At 28.8% G+C, this 21,173-nt stretch overlaps 1 protein-coding gene across 1 annotated transcript in view; it reads right to left on the reverse strand.

Annotated features, from left to right (window-relative positions):
• Nucleotides 1-15,303, reverse strand: part of LOC129955181 (dual oxidase 2-like) — a 90,643-nt gene extending 75,340 nt beyond the window's left edge. Inside the window, exons 1-2 of the mRNA XM_056068203.1 lie at nucleotides 15,178-15,303; nucleotides 6,259-6,399 (exon numbers count right to left, since the gene is read on the reverse strand). Coding sequence (XP_055924178.1) covers nucleotides 6,259-6,399; nucleotides 15,178-15,262 — 226 coding nt within the window. The 5' untranslated portion in view covers nucleotides 15,263-15,303. The remainder of the gene's footprint in view (nucleotides 1-6,258; nucleotides 6,400-15,177) is intronic.
• Between the last annotated feature and the right edge of the window lie 5,870 nt (nucleotides 15,304-21,173).

A 21,173-nucleotide genomic window follows, 5' to 3' on the forward strand; every position in this document is an offset into this window, starting at 1 on the left:
TTTGGTATTCTTCGATATTCATAATATTGTTTAATATTTCGAAAAATGTTATACAATATTGTGGTGCTACTGAGGATCACTGTTTCGATTTCGTGAATTTTTGTTCATGTCTTCACTTATGCTGCCATGAAATTAAAACTAAAATTTTTATTGACCTGTAGATATGTCATTAATGGTCATCTATTTCCCTGTAGTTTTAAATTTAGGCGAAAAAACAAATTCACATACAACTTCGAAGTATATTCTTTATATGAAAAAAATCCCCTACAGAGTTCTGTAGGCACAATTTACATTACAGCCCTGCGTTATTTTTGAAATGAAGTTTTTGAAGAAACTTGTAATTGTTTTATGATTGGAGTACAATACATCTGGCAGAAATCCATGAAAAACGAGACAAAATAAAATGATAAATGTTTATCCCAATTATGCCGAAAAATAGGAAATCATTTGTAGCAACAACAAATAAATATTCATTTTAATTTTTCTTGTTTTATTTTTATTTTAAAAGGATCTTACTTAAAAACAATTCATATAATAACAGAAATAAATTAGATTAAGAGCGAAAATAAAAAAGTTCCCTTACAGACCTGGGGATATATACTTTTTTTTTTTTTTTGTTCTCTATGAATAAACTCCTTGTGTGCCAACAAGTATACCACAAGGCTTACAGATGTAAGTCAATACGCAATTGAGAGTAAAATAAATTTCAAATATAAGGTCGCAGGCACAAATGCAAAAAAAGAAGAAAGAAAAATAGGGGAAAACAAGTAGATACAAAAACAAAAATGAAACAAAATTGCTCACATAGTAATAGAAACATACAGTAAATGCTATAAAACAATTGAAGAAGCATGATCAATTAAAATATTCAAAATACAAATACAAAAGTATATATGCAAATATAAGTAGGCAAACACACTGAAGTAAAGTTTAAATCATACGGGGAAAAATACTATTAATATATGTACAAAAGGAAATGAAGGATGCTTTACACTGGCAGATAAATGAGGAGGCCAAGCTATATTGTTCTTTCGAAGGCAGTTTCTCAGTTTACGTCTTTCCGGAATAAACTTGGTGCATTCAAATATCAAATGCTTGACACCCTGGACTGCACCACTGTAGCACGAACACCTATCAGTCGGCGACAAATTGAATCGTTTTAAATATGCTTTAAAGTTTCCATGCCCAGTCAGAAACTGGATAAGTTTAAAATTTGACTCAAAGTAGTGAGCTTTTAGGCGTCTCTATATGGATGGAATAAATTCCTTAGTGAGCTGTGCATTAGTCGATGCTTGATATAAAGTATTCCATTCAGATATAACTTTATCTTTAAAGACATTCTTTAAATAAGATTTCGGAATGCTCATAGGAATGGAATGAACAAGTTTTGTCGCTTCTTTGGCAAGCCAGTCGGCGCGTTCATTGCCATAGATTCCTGTATGACCTCTAACAAACGAAAAGGAGACTTGCACACCTCTGCCTTGAAGAAAACTCAGGTTGGATTGTGTTTTAACAATTATTTGGTTTAGGGAATCGATATTATTTAAGGCATGTAAAGATGAAAGGGAGTCGCTGCAAATTAAGAACTTTGATGAAAGGTTTTCATTGTCACAAATCCAAGAAACTGCTTGGGCTATGCAAAGCAATTCAGCCTGAAAAACACTGCATTCATCTCTTATTCTGAATTGATGAGTTTCAATTTCTATGTAATCTTGGAAAACAACAAATGCAAGCCCAACCTTATTGTTAATTTTACTACCATCTGTAAAACAGACAACGGGAAAATTGTCTTCAATATTATTATGATAACTAATTAAATTAAGAGGAAATCTTTCAGCAGGGGGGATATATACTGTTCAGCAACGGATTGTTAAACACTCCGCGCTTTTGCGCATGCGTTAGGATGGGTTTAATCCGTCAAAATAGGGGTGAAAGGAAAGATGAAAGGAGGAGATGTTTACATTTACTAATATCTAATAGGGAAAATCCAAGGTCAAAGGGAATACCGGAAATGCACTCATCGTTCCGCGTCTCACCCTTAATGAGATGGAGTCGTCGAAATGTGGTCGTCTCAGAATCCGTTGACGAACAGTATAAATGTATATAAGGATATTAAAGAAATCCGAAAGGACGAATTTATCTTGTGTTAACTGTGTAGATAAAGAAAAAAAAAGTATAATAATAAATTTTAGATGGAAAAGTTGAACAATTGTTTTAAACACGTAAATTAATTGGCGAAGAATTACTTATTTTCAGTGATGATTTCAAATTTAGCTATCCTCAATTGATTAATAATGGGCATTTTAGTTAGATTTCAAGAAAATGCAGTTTGTAATTTAAGTTCTCAGATAGATGATATCAAGAATTTTTCACTTAAATATAATTCAACCTCATATCTAACTTTCAGGTTTATAAAGGTTGAATTTTGAAATGGATTTCACTATAGTTTTGAAATTTTGAACAGTTGGGTTTTTCTTTTGACGAAACAATTTTTTAATATTTAAGAAACTTCATTGCTAATTAATTGATAAACTTTAATAAAAATTTAGTTCCACCTAAGAAACGTCATTTAGGGGTAAATTTGAAATAGAATTGAATACAAGATTCTTAATATTTATACTAGCAAATTATAAAGTACATTAAAAGTTGAAAAATAGAAAATAAAACAGCAGATTTCCCTGAAATTTGTCGCATACACTCCAACAAAAGTCTTATCCTTTTGCCTTTAGTGTCAAATTGTGGTCATTGGGCAAGGTCGCGAATATCTTGGCGAATAATAGTCATGAAATCCAGGTCTTTGGCGCGAATCTAGCCTTTTTTAGGTTCCACATTTCTTTTTTGTCATATGAATTTGGATTTTGGAATCCTTTTTTTCCAACCGATTAAAACCACACTTTGATACAGAACTACGGTTGCAGTCACAAGATCACATACCGAATTTCATTTATTTAAGTCAGTGTGTTTATTATAGGTAGATTATTGCATAGATGCAAAAATATAGTCCGACAGACAATCAATCTTTTGGCAGATTTGTATCAACATTTAATAAAAATCTACATTTAAGACGCTAAGTCTGTATACTAAATTTTCTTCATCTAGGCCTTAATGTATTATAGTTCTCTTGTTTACTTGTACGTACAGACTTCCTCTAAACGAATTTCTTTCAAAATACGATGAAAAATCAACAAAGTTGATATAAAGACTCTATATAAGATCTTTTAGCTCAAAGAGTTTTTGAATTATCATGCTTACTGACAGCAAACATAATGCCAAGTTTTAAAACTTTTTTAAATTCTTGAACGTGGTGATTCGTAAAAATCGCAAATTCGAATATATTGTTGATTACAATATTTTGCCTAGACTTTTTCGTAATCGTTAGAAGAATGACAGAAAGGAAGAGTTTCCCCAAAGCATATTTTTATTAATATATTAAAAATGGAAAATTAAATACAAAGTTCCTGAAAATTAAACTTAACAAAGAAGTCCTTAAAAAATAACAATCCAAAATACATATTTTCCTTTATTCAATAAAATGAGAGGTTCGTCAAGATCTCGAGTTCGAATTTTTTGACGACTACAATGTTTTCTCTACGTAGACGTTAAAAGAATAAAAGAATATAATAGTTTCTTCAAAGCATATTTTTAAAAAAATGGAAAATTAAATACGAAGTTCATGAAAATTAAACTTAACAAAGAAGTCCTTAAAAAATAACAATCCAAAATACGTATTTTCCTTTATTCAATAAAATAAGAGATTCGTCAAAATCTCGAGTTCGAATTTTTTGACGACTACAATGTTTTCTCTATATTTCTTTGTAAGTTTTAAAAGAACGAAAGAATAGAAGAGTTTCACTGAAGCATATTTTTATTAACACATTAAAAATGGCAAATTAAATATAAAGTTCCTAAAAATTAAACTTCACAAAAATCCTAAAGAAACAATCCAAAATACATATTTGCCTTTAATCAATAAAATAAGAGCAGTTTTTTTGATTCCTTATATCCTTTGAAGTAGAATTTAAAAAAAAATTAAGTCTTTAAAACACTGATGATTTTCAACTTTTTTTCTCAGCCGAATCAATGTTTTTTTTTTGTTAGTTTCTATTTTTTTTTTTTTTTATTCTTTCAGTATTTTATCTCATTTGATCAAGAACCGAATTCAGATTCTATGATTATTTGTGCAAAGTCTCAAAGCAGAAATGTATATTTTTCTAGTTCTACTGAACAAACGGAATATTTAGTTATTTCTAAGGGAAGAGGAAGGAAGGAAAAAAGAAGGAAGGGGGAAAAAAAAAAACAAAAAAAAAACAGTAATCGAAACCTGTGGGATGGTTGAGACAACTCACAGGCTACAAAAACAAATTTGTCCCATTCATGTTTCCCTTTAGAATCCTTATTTACGATTCATCGACAGGATTATGCAAAATTTTGATGGATCAATGCTTATTATAGTAATAGGGTTATGCTGAGATGGTAAGTATTGAAGAGTACTAGAAACTATGGATAAAATAGTTTGAATAACGTATGTCGGCGGATGTGACATCAGAATTGTGTGATTTCAGACGAATCTATTTTAATTAATTTGGAGACGAACTTGATTTAGTTGATTTCAGCTGTTTCATAAAATGAATCTGTATCAATAATCAGAAAAAAAAAAATTACGCAGAGTTCATCATAACCCTATTACTCTGTTATTTCTTTGTGATGCAATCTTCGTTTCGTACTTTCCTTTATATTAGCAAATGTACTCATTTGCTTGAAACGTAAAAATCAGCCACGAATTCATTGGAACCACGCTGTACTTATTTACAACAGTCGAGATAAATGAAGATATCTCGTCTCTTATTTTCTCGTGGGATGTTTAAAGGAATAATTATTAGTTAATAAATAATTACTTTATATTAACTCCTTATTTATTACTCAAAATTCGAAAGAATAAACAAATATTGTAATCATGTAATGTTATGTTTTGTTTATTAGGAAATTACATTTTATTACAATTGAATTTTAAAAAGTCCGAAAGAAAATACTGTGCAATTCTTATTTTAATGGAATGAAAATTTGAAAAGCAAAGGAAAGACATATTTTAAATTTATAGCATTGAAAGCAAAGCATTTACTACTTTTTAAAAATAAATAGTATACATTTTTTATAGTACATAATTTTTTGAGGAAAAATGTCCTTTGGAAAGTTCATAAAATTTCTGAAGAATTTCTGCTTTAGTTACGACGTAACGACTTTCAATAAGAATTCGAGATAAAAAATGCAAAATTAATTCCATTCTCTTTCTTATAAAGCCGGCAACGGGTCGGCCAACTTACTTTTCATTGATTAAAATGTATTCTTGATCTTGCGCCAATAATAAAAATGAAATTATTATCTTGTGTAGATTGATCATCGACATTCTCTGCAGAGCATTTAAAGGAGACTCCACAGCATTGTAGCATGGAAATGTTTCAGACTTGAATCATTCCTTTTTTATCCTTAAAATTTATTCTAACTCGTATAGAATTAATAAAGAGCCCCCCCCCCAAAAAAAATAATATATTTAATGTAAATTCATAACATGAGATAATAATAAAAAAAAGCGCTGTTATAAAACATACTTCAAATGTTTTTGAAATTTATTAACATTAAAAAAATATTGCATTGGATTCAAATTTGAATTGCTGAAAAGCTTTCTTAAAATTTTAAATTCGGATAAGAATGGTTTTAAACAATAATATTTTCAGCAATTATTTCATGGAAACATCAACATTTTGATTAATATTTACACAAAATCCATAAAAGTTTTTGAATCACTGCATTTAGTAAGCATATATTATCAAAGAATTATTTACTACTAAATTTAGTGACTTTAAAACTAACAATTTGCCCTATAGTGCCTTTTGATCACTTATAATGCATGACTCATAATATGTTAGCTTATGAATATTATGACATTAAAAGTAGACAGATGATTTATTTTTATGAAATTTAAAACACGTCTATAATGTTCATCAAAACTTAATAAATTTAGGTTTATCATTTTTATATATTCAGTGAGGATTCATTATGCAAAGTTTTGTGACTACTATGATTTAGTCTTTTTCAAACTAATAATTTAATTGCCATAATAATAAGAACAGAATTTTTCAGCTTATATACATTTCCTCATATATATATCCTTCATATTTATATTCTCACATGTTTAAGTTAAAAAGATGTGACATTTAAAAAATGGCAAACACTGATTTGATGACGAACAAAATATCTTACCAGTTGAGCCTAAAGAGAGATGCCATGGATTGTTGTACCATCCGTCGAAAGTTTGGTATTCAGCTTTGCTACCGTGTTCGTCTTGAAGAAGCAAATCTACGAATGAATCATCTCCGCCCAATTTCTTCTGCTTTTCCGAGGCTGCAAACACATGAACATACATAAAGTACAGTGAGTCATAAAACATTTCTTTGATTATAAAAAATATTGAGAAAGAACCATTGAATATAATACTATAAAATCTTTTTAATGGAATAGTCATGTTCCTAATTTTGTTTAGTCCAGCAGATAGCACAAGTAATGCTGAATGACAATTTCATTCGAATATTGTCAAAATAGAGTGAACGAAAGAATAAGTTCAGAGTATTATTTGGTTCCATGAATTCAAATCGATCATTAGCATTTAAAATCAATTTTAGGCTTATATAAAGAACAGATTGTTCTTAACACCCTGAAGATATTGATGTATTCAAAGTCAGGTTCGCAGCTACTTATCTAATGTGACAGCCAAAATGTTGGACAATACTTGGTAAGAACTGAAATATCGCCCTGACATTCTTCCATCTACCAAAAGAACCCACATTGAAATTTATAGACTTAACTTCTTTACAATGTATCGAAGCAACCGTCTATCAAATTATAATAGTTAATTTTTTCATTAATTTTTTTTTTTGTAATCAGGGCAAGATTTTCTGGCCATCCTGTATTATATTACTAAAAAGTAAGTTTCTAACAAATTCTACTATTCTCATGTAAGATAGAGCAATCTTTCACATTGGATTATATGTTCATTAAGTTTGTCACCGATATTTTATAAATAGAATAATTAATCGCGCATTTCATAGCGGCTGGTTATCAAGTTTCCAGAATCTTTTTCCCAGTTATATTTCGCAGAAGTGTCATCAGAGAAATGGGATTTTCAAAGGGAGAATTGATAATTTAGTTTTTTTTTTAGGATCTGATAAGTTTCTTCAAGTTTGGAAAAATAAAAGCTGAACTGTTGAATTCTGTGACCCCAACTTAAGGGATACATCGTTTTGAATATTTCAGAGGTCAACTCATTGAACCAGATCTATCAACGGTACGAAATTAAAACTGTAATATAATTTTTGATTTTTGTAATCCCTTCGGTTAATTTATTTGTTTAATTGCATGCGCAATATCTCGTTTCAACTGATGATGAAAACAAAGACTGATATTTTTTAGCAACTAATGGTAAAAACGAGAAATAACATTTTTTTTTTTTTTTTTGACTAAGCAAAACCGATCGGAATAATAAGTAGCAGAGGTTTAGCAGAATTTTACAGCTTGATTGTGCAGATTTTTTTACATTTAAGTTTTAAAAATTTTACGTAATTTCATGGCCACCATATAAGAAAAGGACATCAAAGATTTACGTAAATTAAAACACTTTTCTCCAAAGTGCAATATTTTTAATATATAATATATAGTTTGCCATATTTCAAAATGTTAAGGATGTTATAATGTCTATGGACTCTTTATATTAACCTTCTCAAAGAATTATTTTCTCTATTAATCGAAAAGTACCTTCTCGAATCTCTGAATGAATTTCTTTGTAGACTTCATGAATTAAAAAAAAATGTTTATGCTTATGTCAATATGATAACTCGAAAGAGCAACAAACTAGATGGGGGGATTTTAAAGTGTGATCCTTATAACTAAACTGCATATCATTGTTTATTTCATCTTGTTTTGGATAGACAGTCAGAGATATCCGTTGTATCTTCCACTTCATATTTTTAAAATTCTTTAAATGATAGCAAAGAGTATAATCACACAGTGAAACTATATATATCTGACTATCTTATATCTAATTTTAGGCTCAGTCCTTCAAAATGATGATTATTTGTTTGCATTTAACCCTTCAGCATACGTACTTATTTTTCGAATTTTAGCACACGCATGGGGTCATTTTAATCCCAAATTATTAGACACAAACTCCTTATCTTATTGGCTATTTATATAAAAATAAAATATAGCCACAGTATTTTATCAGTATAAGGTTTGAATATTTTTTCTTGCAAATACGTTCTTATTTAAAATAAAATATAATTTTTAATAAGAAAAACTCGAATCGAATGATACATTTTCTGTAAGGTCTCGGCTTCGGAACCGGAGGGTTTCAGGTTCGAGATCCGAGTCCACCGAAGAACCGTCGTGTAAGGGGGTCTGTTACACGTTAAACCCGTCCTGACCAAACGTCCTCCCGCTGGTGTGGTGTGGAGAGGAGGGTGCCAGCTCAGGTGTCGTCCTCGTCCTCTGACCGCGGTTCAAAATTACGAGGTCCGTCCCAAAATACCCCTAGTGTTGCTTCAAACGGGACGTTAATATAACTAAACTAAACTAAATCCTTTTCCTCATTCCCTTCCTATAAAATTTATTAATTTTAATGTAAGTAGTTTTTTTCTGAATAAAAATATTGAAAGAATAAGAAAATCTATATTTTACATGTAGTTTACACTTGAAATTCTTTTTTGGAAAAAAAGAGCTTTTAAAGGAAACATACAACTTTGAAAAATTTGTGTATTTCATTTTTATATACATACTCAAAAAATGCTTTTATCATTCCTCGTTCAGAATAAAAGGGATTTTTAACATAAATTTTAAAGCAATTTACTCATATTATAGGAGCTGCATTTTAAAAAAAGGTTTTATTACCTTTTCCAGAAGCAGGAAAACAGTTTATCAGATTTTCGAAAGTATTCAGAATCCGCTTTTCGTTCCCGATTTTGTATTCCGATCATTTTTCAAAATTTCATCAATATTTGACAAATTTGAGCTATCGTCATTTTGTCTATCAGTAGGAACACTTACGGGATGATCTCTGAATCTCTGCTACTTATATTCATATGCTATCAAAGACACAACATTGAAAGAATCTGAAACGCTAGCACACACAGGGGTGAATTTGACCCCAGTCCTACTGCAATAAAATGAAATATTTTGTTCTATTAATTTCTGCTGCTCTGATCTTTTTTTCTTCTAGCTCCACATACAGATATAGGAAGTAACAGGTGAACACTTTTATAAATTTCTAGAATTTTCTAAACAAAAGAGAATGAATGGGATAAAAAAAAAACGGATATGTGCTGCGGGATAAACACGATCACTCAAAAATCAGCACACCAGATAAATGAAATTCGGTAAGCGGTGTCGACCTCTGTATCCGATTTTAGACTAATAGATGAAAGAGTTCTGATCCAACCCCGGCGTCGCTACATAGGGGTAGCGCATCTTCCCCGTGCTCTGGGCGTCCCGGGTTTGGATCCCGGTTCGGGCATGGTTGTTCTTCATCTGTGAACTATCTGTGAGGTGTGTGAATGTCTGGTGATATTTGGTATTGTTTTTAGGCAATTAATTTCTGGAAAGCGGTAAATACAGAAGTACCCAAGAATAAAATTTGTATTTAGGACGCCTTTTTCTTGATCTATTGAAATTTGACATAGAACTGCAATTGTAATCAAAAGATCACATACAAATTTCCTTTATTTAAGCCAATTCGTTTTTGAGTTATCAAAGTACGAAAGTGCCGACGGCAGATGGTTAACTCTGTGACGGGTTGGATTTCAAAATGGATTCGGATCGATATTTTAGATGATAAACCTATGAGCCAAATTTTGTCTAGGTTACAGTATGTAAATTGTATTGTACGTTGCATTCTGTACATTTTATTGTACATTACAGAATATGTACATTATATTGTACATTACATTAAGTACATTATATCGTACATTACAATGTACATGTATTGTACATTACATTAAGTACATTATATTATACATTACAATGTACATGTATTGTACATTACATTAAGTACATTATATTGTACATTACAATGTACATGAGTTGAACATTATGTACATTGTATTGTATATATGCAGATTAAATTATGTATTTATGTGTGTATGTCTGTATTATTAGCGAGAATTTACATAGTTATCGTGTTAAAGTGTACTCGAAGAACAGACAGACAAATTTTCTCTATATAGATTTCGTTCAAAATTGGATGGAAGTTTTTAAATGCTGTGCAAATTTCATATACTAAATTTCATCTCTCTAGTTCAACATGTGTTTGACTGATCACAATTTTGAGTATTCTTAGGCAGACAGACATAACTCCAAAAATGAGTTTTTCAGACTGAGGGAAGTCTGGAAAGTGAAGATTCATTAGAATATTGAATTAGAACTTTTTTATGTTACAATGCTGTTTTCTGATACAATGCTTTCTTTTTGTACACTTCATATACAAGAAAGTAATAAGCACGTGAGATACCAAAGAAATTTTCCATTATCTTTCATAAAAATTGCTTCTGAATATTTCTTTTTAGTTTTTCTAAAGCGAAATAATCGAAAAGAGATTACTATAAATGTCGAGAGATTTATGTTTCAGGTTTTGATGAAGTTAGATAGTTTAGACATTTCAGAAGAAAATGATAACGAAGAAAATCATGAATGTTATCAGCACCGATTTTTTTATACTATCACATTAAAATACTTTATATAATGCCGTGCTAAAACGATTTTATTTGTTCGGAAACTAAATCTCATCTTTTTATCGCTCTGTAACATCTTATCAAAGTAATTGAAATCCCATTTCCCAGCGACAACTTGTCCCTTGTGAATAACAGATTTAGTAATTCTTATTTTACTAAATCTATTATTCACAAGGGAATCTGATAATACTTCGGAAACTTTTATTCGAAGAAAGTATTTTTATCCCATCTTAAATTTCTAAAAGTTCTCTATTCAGTTATATCCATTCGAATCCTTTTATATTTGTTTTGTAGTTCTTTTTCAGAATTGGCAAATAAATAAATGTATCTATTATTCTTTATAGATGGAGATGCATTGTGTGTGTAATTAATGAATTAGTGATATGAATTAATTGAAAATAAATAGATTTTCATTCAACATCACGAATAAATTAAATCAAAAATAAATTATTATATTTTTCAGAAATAATGATTATAATTATAGAGTATTATAATATACTATAATATAGAGTATTATAATATACTATAATATAGAGTACTATAATAATATATTATAGATTACTAGAGAGTAATTATAGAGTACTAGTATACTATATGCTATAATTATAGATTATAATTATAGTTATTTTCCTGATAGATTATTTAGTAAAGAAAGTCGAATATGTATTTTGCAAACGTAAAAGCGTATTCAGTATGAGGATTATACAGCAACTTTCGTCCACCTAGCTCGTTAATTATTTGAAAAATTGTTGTTAACATTTTCTTTGAGAAACAGATAGATCGACTATTAAGTTTCGAAATATTGAAATTCATCTGAAGGTCGAATTTTCTGATATTTACTATGCTTTCTTTATGTGTAATTGGTTAACGAGAGAGAGAGAGAGAGAGAGAAAACAACAACCCAGTTTGGATTTTTATGTTTTTATCAGGTGTAAGAGAATAGGAAAATAGGTTTGGTTTAGTTATATTAAAGTGCCGTTTTTAAAGAAACACTAGGGCGAATTTTGGTAATTTTGAACCATTGCCAGATGACGAGGATGGCACCTCAGCTGCCTCCTTTCTCTTTCCAAACTTTCGCACCACACCACCAACGGGAAGACGTTTAGTTCAGATGGGTTTAAAGAACATCAGACCTGCTTACGCAGCAGTTCTTCAGAACCTAGAACCTTTCAGTTCCGATATTACCAGGCCACTGCAGTCTCAATATGGTTGCAGGAAAATACAATAAATTATTTGAATGAGATATGGCTTACGATTCTCACATCTAAGTTATATATATGTACCAAATTTTGGCCAAAATCCATCAAAGGGGGAATTTCTTTTATCGAAACAGTTCATTTTCCAGTGAAATTACACAAAAAAGTAGCCTTCTACGTACGTAAGCTGTCCGAAAACAAATATTTGGTTACAACCTAGCGACGAGGAGGCAAGGGGGTCGGGGAGCTTGCATAGATGCCCGGGTCTTCAAGTGGCGCCATACAGATAAACGTAAGAGAGTTTGTGTTCTTTTTAAAGTCAAATATAACTAGATGAAAAAACACTGTGCAGCGTGTGTTAACATTCGCTACACTACTGCTTAAGAAACAACTAGTATTTACAAAGGCTATAATTATTCAGAAATTATTTGGCGACATTATAGTGATATAGGTGTACCGCAAACTCATTAGCTAGCAATGTGGTAGTTTAGATGAAAGAACAAGGTTTATAAAAACAACAAGATTCATAAAATTCTAGAAGTTTCAATAACGGTTATTTGTGAGTTTGTAATAATTGCTATTAGATATATAATAATACATATACAGACACTATAATAATACTTAATTAGACATATGGTAATATATTTGATTTCTTACTAAATGTTACTTTGCACGGAAAAATTTAGAAAGGCCATGCTATTCCAAAGAATACGTAAGGATGATTTTGAATTTGAGTGTTAAAAACGCGAGCTGCAACCTTTGGAAGAAATTCAATTTTTGACACAATTTTAAATTCAATTTCTTTCTGTTTCTTTTTTTCCATTTCATTCTTCAAATAAAATGTCGAATCGAAAAAATCGAAGTCCTATGTATTATCATTAAGTAATGATCAACGTAATGATATCATTGTTCGTTTATCTAACAGCGTTGCTAAAAAAACGCATCGATATTTGTTTTGGAATTAATCTATATACGATTAGGCTAAAACCATGAACTCTAACATTTACGGTAATTAAAAATGCAGCACTCTTTTTTAAAGTTTATTATTTTTTTTAGAATTTATCAATTATTTATAATAAATTTAAGTACTCTTTTTTCAAATACAAAGATAATACTGATGCTCATTTAATTATTAAGTTTATTTCTATATGCTTTGTCACCCCTTTTAGAGAAAATATATGTATTAGAATACAAATTATCACGACTATAATTAAAGATAATTTTATTTAGAAAATCAAACGAAAATAGACAAATACTGAGATCTATAATTGAATAAATAATCTTTCCAGTTATTTAAATGGCGCAAAATTTTTTTCGGTGATACTTTATGTAATTAAATTCGGGAAACACATTGTCGTTAAAGGATTAGAAAAGATGCAAACCTCTGGACCAAAACATCAAAGCATTAAAATATTTTATGTTTGATTTGTTTATAACTTTTTATTAATTTTTTTTGAAGTAAAATTTTTCAAAATTTACTTTCAACCAACCTGGATTAAAAAAAATAATTTGCATATAAATATAATTATTATTGTCCCAATGTACGAAAGTAAAAAAAAAAAAAAATATGTCAGGTATTGCTGCAGTATATACTTTAAAACATTCTTTAAAATTTATATTAACAAATTATACTAATTATTTATGTTAAACTTCTCAATATTATCATGCTACCTAATTTCTGATTAAAGGTTGGAATCTTATTAATTTTTTCTGTATTGACAGTTCTGTATATTTTTTTATAAAAAGTGTTTATTAATTTGTTGAAATTTTTATGAGTTTAAAAATCTTCGTTTCTCTAGCTGTATTAGTTTTAAAAACTAGATTTTCTTAATCCGAATTCTTGGATAAATCACGTTTTTATTGTGGCACCATCACTTTTCATGTAGTTAAGTTTCACTGCAAGTTAGTTTCGCTACTCTTTCTAAAAAAATTTTTTTTCTCAATTCTTTTTTAAAAAGAACATTGTGTTTTAAATTTCCAATATTCACAATGTTAAGTAAGGAAAAAAAAAAAAACCCCTTTGACACATTGGGATAAACGAAAAATTAATATAAAAAGGTTCTGCATATGTTCAGTCATTTCATAAATTTTGATTTTTATTTTAAAGGGAAAATAAATTAGATCTTTTCTATATTACTGAATGCCATCACCTCAACGGACAAAAAACAAAAACAAAAAAAACCTATTTTCTTTTGTTATTTCATATACTCAGAGATAAATTCCCGAAGTAAATTACTCTAACTTTGTAATTTATGTGCGCTTGGCTATTCAAATATCACCAAAATATCAGAGTTATAGTTCTAAACTATGTTATTACTATTGTATATTTCAATGAAATAAATAAATGAAAGGTCATAACTTTCTCCTCCAAGTTATATGAATATAAACATTTTCACAAAATCTATTTAACTATAATATAATTTCCACTTTAAGGGGACGGTGGACTCTTTTAGGCATTTTTTCGAGTTATTCATTTAGGGTTATGAAATTTATATATTAAAATATGAATACATAAATTTCCTGAAAAAAAAACCTTTTCAAAATGCAATATATTATTTAAAAAAAAGTTAAATATATAAAATTTTTAAAATATTCTAGGTGACTTAGTTTTTAACTTTTCTATTATTTTTTCCTTAATATCCTAGATAAATTTATTTAGAATAAAACTGTATAGGAATTTAAATTCCATTTAAATGCTAATTTTTTAGAAATATTTTGATGCACAATAACTGAATTTTCATAAGAATTACATTTTTTTCTGAATTAAAATTGACATTTAACTATGCAAAATAATTCGGAAATATAAAATGTATACCCTATTTTCTTTAAATGTTTAACCGAAATCTCTATTAGACATTCTATTTAATTTCTTCAAAAATTAAGACACCTGGAACATTTCAAATATATTTAAAACTAATTACTATATCATTTTGAGAAAAGCCATTAAGATACACTTTTTTTCCCCTCTAGACTTTTCGGATATTTTTTATTGTATCATATATAACCTTTATTTTAGTTGAGTATAAACATATATTTAAAAGGTGAAACGATAAAAATAAAATTTCATATTTTTTTGCTTATTCATTTTTGCTTATTTCAGAGTCCACTGTTCCCTTAAACAATGACTTCCCTTAATAATAAAACACATATTTCAGAAAGGCGCTCCTGTTTTTTAAAATAAAGACTGTTTCTTTCATAAATAAACTTACTTTTTGTAGTGGCAGGATTGGTTTCATTTTGACAGGAGTGCAATTTAAAAAGAAAAAAGAGTAGAACTATCCTCGAAATTTCCATAGTCCCAGCAGCAGCATTTTAATAATGCAACTCAAAAAAGGAACATGGCTTACACCCACACAGGAAGGGGATGTGACGCACACCTTTTGCCCAGGAAGACAGGTTTTCGAAGAATTTCCGCGGAAGGATAAAAGCATCGTACTCTGAAGTGTTCGAGCAAAAAAAGAAAACGACTTACGGAAAAGCTGGTTTTCCAATGCAAATCATTACAAAAAGTTCCGGTTTTGAAATATTTAAAAGAATGCATTAAACGATGCAGTTAATTATTAATGATAAACTAATATGAGTAATGTTGCGAACTAGTTGCCTATAGCGCCCAACTGATTCCCAAAGAATATTGGTTGTGTTTAATTTCTGTTAAACCTCTAATACATAATTTTGTACATAATACATACAATAAACTAGACATAAACTACATACATAATAATGATTTTTTTAAAAAAGCATTTCAAAACTTCAAATCGTGATATTCATTAAACAGGTACGAGCAATGCTATAAACTATGTTATGTTATATTATATATATAAACTATGTTACATTATATGTTATCACTCACGTTAAGTGAAATTATATGCAAATTTAAGCATTTTATTTAATAGCCTGCGAGTTTGCCATTCATTTCAAGATAAATTAGCATATGTTTAAATAAGGATAATCATCTTGATGTGTCCACTGAAAATAATGATGTTTTTCTATTACTGGCGCGTTATTGTGACAATAATTAAAAATGCATTTCAAAAAATATGAATAATATTAGTTTCGGCTCTATTATTATTGTTCAATGAATAAATTTAAAACTGAGAATTTATTTTCTCTTGATAATAGTTAGCGAAATTATTACGAATTACAACCAGAGAAGAAATTTGTCAAATCATCGGCAGAAAATAAAATTTATAACGATTCAGAAGAATTTCAAGATGCCAATAAAGAATATTTGTTTAAAAAATATATAGGTAGATTCATTTAGAAGTTATATGCTTTAGAGGAAATATAAAAAAAATTTAATTAGTGGAAAAAATTAATTTACAGCTTAAAATAACTTTCCTTTAAATTTTTTTGTAAATAAAATTCTAGCTTTTAAATTAGAGCGTTAATTTATGTTTCATAACTCTTTTATTAGTTCTTAAAATGTATCTAGTTTATTAAATACAGGTTTCTTTTTACATTAATATTATTCTGGCTTGTTAACATTATTAAACTACATATAATATAAATTATATTAAGGTTTTTAAAATTTAGCATACATTTAGCAAGTTTTATTTGAACTATTTTATTAGACTGCTTCTTTATTTTCAAAACTAAATAATAAATATGCAAGTCAATATGTTGAGAAATCCCTTTACGGTTAAAAGGGCACTGTAGTTATCTTGAGTAAACTGTAGAATATCTTTTCAAATTTAAAAATTTAACAATACAGGAATTAGTACAATAGTACAGGAATTAGTACAATATAGTTGTAGCAAGAGAAAGTGATTTTTTAAAAAAAACTTTTTTAATCTTTCTTGCATTATAACATTCAAATGACGGACAAAATAAAACATTTATTATTTTCTTGTATACAAAGTAAGAGTAATTACTTTTTTTCGTAAACGAAGTACACAATATATTGTAATTATCAAAACTTCCTTGCTCGAGGTTTTGATGACATTTTTGGGATTATGGTTATCTATTTGTGAACGCTATAACTCAAAAAATGTTTCAAGCTAGACAGATGAAATTCAGTGTATGGATTTTAAACCAAATTTGTAGGTTTCTGTCAAATTTTAAACGAAATCCATTAAAAGAAGTCTGGTTGTCCTTCTGTTCGAGTACAAGAAAATATAATAACTGTAATCATGAAAAGCTAGATGAATGAAATTTGATACAAAGATTGAACATCTAGAATTTGGATTCTTATCAAATTTTAATCAATTGCTCATAGGTTTGATATTCTATTGGTTTGTACTTTCACATGCTTGTAAACGTAATTACTGAAATGCGCAATGACTTAAATAAATGAAATTTCGTAAGTGATTTTGTGCCAACAAATGTCGTTCTGTGACAAATTTTGGTTTTATTTTGTCAGTTTAAAGGTGTCCAAAATACATATTAAACCTTTTGGGCATTTATGCACCAAAGCATATGTTTGAGTGCATATGTATGCTCACTACCCGCATGCTAGGTGTTAATTGCTAAAAATAATCATCAAATATATATTTAATAATAATGCTGAATTCTTTTTTCGTTACTTTGCTAATTCCATGCAGAGCATTTGTGATTTTATCAAAGGCCCAGAAATTCGCTTCCGGTAAAGAGAACAGCACCTTTATTACAATGTATGTGAGGAAGTTTGGGGAAGACCACTTCTGCTATTTCTATCTAGAAAAAGTTCCGATGATGTAATTAGATGCAAATGCACAGGTCCAGGCTCACGGTGTACTGCAATTCAGCATTTAGTTACAGATTTAGATAACATGCACTGTTAGATACGTTGATTTGAGATTGTGCCTTCATATGAATCGATTCCTTTAATAGAAGGTGGCACATTTATTTATGCTGATCTGTGATTGTGACTTCACATGAATTGAAACTTTCAAGAGAAGGAAAGCATAGTTAGTTATATTGATCTGCAATTGTGCCTTCATATGAATCGATTCCTTCAATAGAAGGTGGGCACAATTACTTACGCTGATTTGCGATTGTGACGTCACGTAAATCGATTCATTCAATAGATTGTGGATATATTAAGATAAGGCCTCCTTAGGCTTCAAAACAGGACTAAAAATAACATTAACGTTCGATGCGTACATAATGTGTATTATCCATAAATATTTAAAATAATTAAAATGCCATAGTTAATCTAAGTTTAAAAAAAGAAAGCTAAGAATTAATTTTTAAATTTAGAGTATTAAGCTGAGAAAAAGGAATCTTTTTCAAAATTATGAACAGTTTCGTATTTTTCAGAGTTTCTTAAAACAAACAAACAACAACAAAAAACAATACCTTCAAAAAATTATTTAATTTTTGAGGTAAGAAAAACATATTGGCTCATTTACCCCCCCCTTCCTTATTTATATATATATATATTTTTGTGTGGATAGGAAATATACTAGAAACTTTTTAGAACTATTCCCCCCGTAACCCCCTCCCCCACAATTAACTTACTTTTATAATTTTTGCAGTATAATTCTAATTGGAAGTTAAGTTGAAATTTAGCTTAATAATTTTTTCATTTTAAGAGCTCATGTTTTATATTTATGGGGTAAAGGACAATCGTAATGAAATTTAGATTCAAACAATGAAATCGCAATGAAAATATTTGAAACTTGCATATCTATATTTATAATATCGGTTTGTTTCTGATATAACACTATTTGCTTGTCTTGGCGTGTAAAAATGTAATTTTGAGTATGAATTTAAAAAAAATTCTTAATTTCAATTTTTGTTTTTTGAATGCCATGACCGTTCAAATATTTGTATAATTTTTTTGCTTAAGTATAATTACAATACTTTTCAATCAATTTCGTTGTACAAAATCATAAAAAGAAATAAAGCGCTTAATTTTATGGTATAACGAAACATAAATAAAATTTGATCCTAATCAAAGTTAAAGGGAATTTTTCTCCCCCCCCAAATTAAAAATAATTCAATGGACTTTAATTGTATAAATTGTCTTGCCTTATGACCGATAGATGGCAGCACTATAACAATGTCAGTGAATGTTAGACATTTTCAATTTTAAATTTAATGTTCTTTTATACCTATAACGATATATAGATGGCAGCAGTATCACCTGGATGAATTATTTAACTAATATGTAACTGAATAATGGAGATTTTTTTTCTAATTTTTTTTTATAGTTTAAGAATAAGAACTGTGAGTATAAATTAAAACAATATGCTTGATGAAGTGATAAAAATAGTAATAAACTTAATAATTCCATTGAATACAAATTTAATCATACTCCTAATAAACTTTAAATACGAAAACTGTTCATAAGGGAATAGTGAGATAAAAATTTTAATCTTATGAAGGCAATAGTTATATATTTTTCTTTTTACAAAAGAATTTAAATATTCTTCTAACTTGTAAATTTTATATTAACAGTTTTTAATGTGAATAAAGGCGATGGTATGAACTTTAATATCATTTAAATAATTAATAAGAGACAAAAACGACAAATAGTTAACAGAATTATTTGGTAGAAAAGCTGTTTGTGATTTTTTTTTAACTTTAGGAATGATTTAGAATTCGGGAAAAAATTGTCAGTATCAATTGACTGAAAAAAATAAATAACGAATACTGAAAGTATCTCATTTGGATAGATTTTTAAAATTGTAATTTTTTTTTTTTTTGTAATAGTAAGATGTTATTTATTAAATATTTCTGAATCTGTGCTGTTTTAAAAATTGCAAGAAATACTGAAATAATTTTTTTACATTCATCACACTAATATGATACAAATAAGTGCTCATGTTTCCAACAACTAACTGCACATTGTCTTACACTGAGTTGTGATGTCACTGTCTTTTTATATTACAACGTGTATAGTTGCAGTCTTTTATCTAAAATTTCAACTAATTGAAGGAAAACCTTCTATAACATTGATAAGGCTAATAATGGACCATAATTAATACTAATAACGAACCATAATTTACATCACCATAACTGATAAGATCAATAACAACAATATATATATATTGATTACACATGCACTAAATTTATGTCGATAGCTCTCACATTATTAAAAAATCACAACACAAGAATAAATTTGGACTCTTTTTCCTTTTATTCTGGTCATCATTGCTTAGCAGGCGCAGCCTTGCTAACGCACACACACTCGCTAACGCTACACGATACACTGAAGTGATTTCCCTTTGCCGCAAAAGGGCAGCACAGTGACAGGTCGGAACATACCGCCCGCCTTGACATAATGTTGTCAACACACACACACAAGGAAAACGTAATCCATCGCTGATCGCTATTTCCACTCCTCCGAGACGGACCATATGATTACACATGCACTAAATTTATGTCGATAACTCTCACATTATTAAAAAATCACAACACAAGAATAAATTTGGACTCTTTTTCCTTTTATTCTGGTCATCATTGCTTAGCAGGCGCAGCCTTGCTAACGCACACACACTCGCTAACGCTACACGATACACTGAAGTGATTTCCCTTTGCCGCAAGAGGGCAGCACAGTGACAGGTCGGAACATATATATATATATATATATATATATATATATATATATATATATATATATATATATATATATATATAACAGAATTTATCATAATAGGAATAAAATGTAAAAGAAAAGAATAGTGCAATCAACAATTGACATGATTCTTTTGAATACAGCATCAGTAAGAAGATGAAATTAAACTAAAAGTTCTAAAGTCAAACTAATATTTAATTGTACAAAACTACTGAAGAAGTTTCGATGAAAAATTTTCCTTATTTATAGTGATAGCTATAAAAAATTAATTCACTTTGCTAATTGTTAATTGTTTATTCTATATGAATAAAATGCAATATCGAATATTTAAAAGTTCATATAGAAAACAGGATAGATTAATTGCTCAATGAAGAATTTCTGATACTATTAAAAAATTTAAGAAGGGCGAATATACACAAATTTTTCCCATGAAAATCCATTGGAAGAAAAAAAAGTAGAATGAGGGTGGATTGAAAGATATAATATTAAACTAATTCTATATTGATGATTTGCTCTATATGATGCATATAGTTTAACAGCGAGCGAAATCGTTTTTGAAAATTAAAAGAAATTTTTGACATTTCAGCATTTGAAAAAAAAAGATTCGACTCTGAATGAATTGCAATCAATGGTATATCAGGAGAAATTGAAGTTTTACTAATATGCATACAAATATGCAAATTTGCAAACAGATTTACTTATCGC

This window comes from Argiope bruennichi, chromosome 2, assembly GCF_947563725.1.
Source record: "Argiope bruennichi chromosome 2, qqArgBrue1.1, whole genome shotgun sequence".
Classification (NCBI taxonomy): domain Eukaryota; kingdom Metazoa; phylum Arthropoda; class Arachnida; order Araneae; family Araneidae; genus Argiope; species Argiope bruennichi.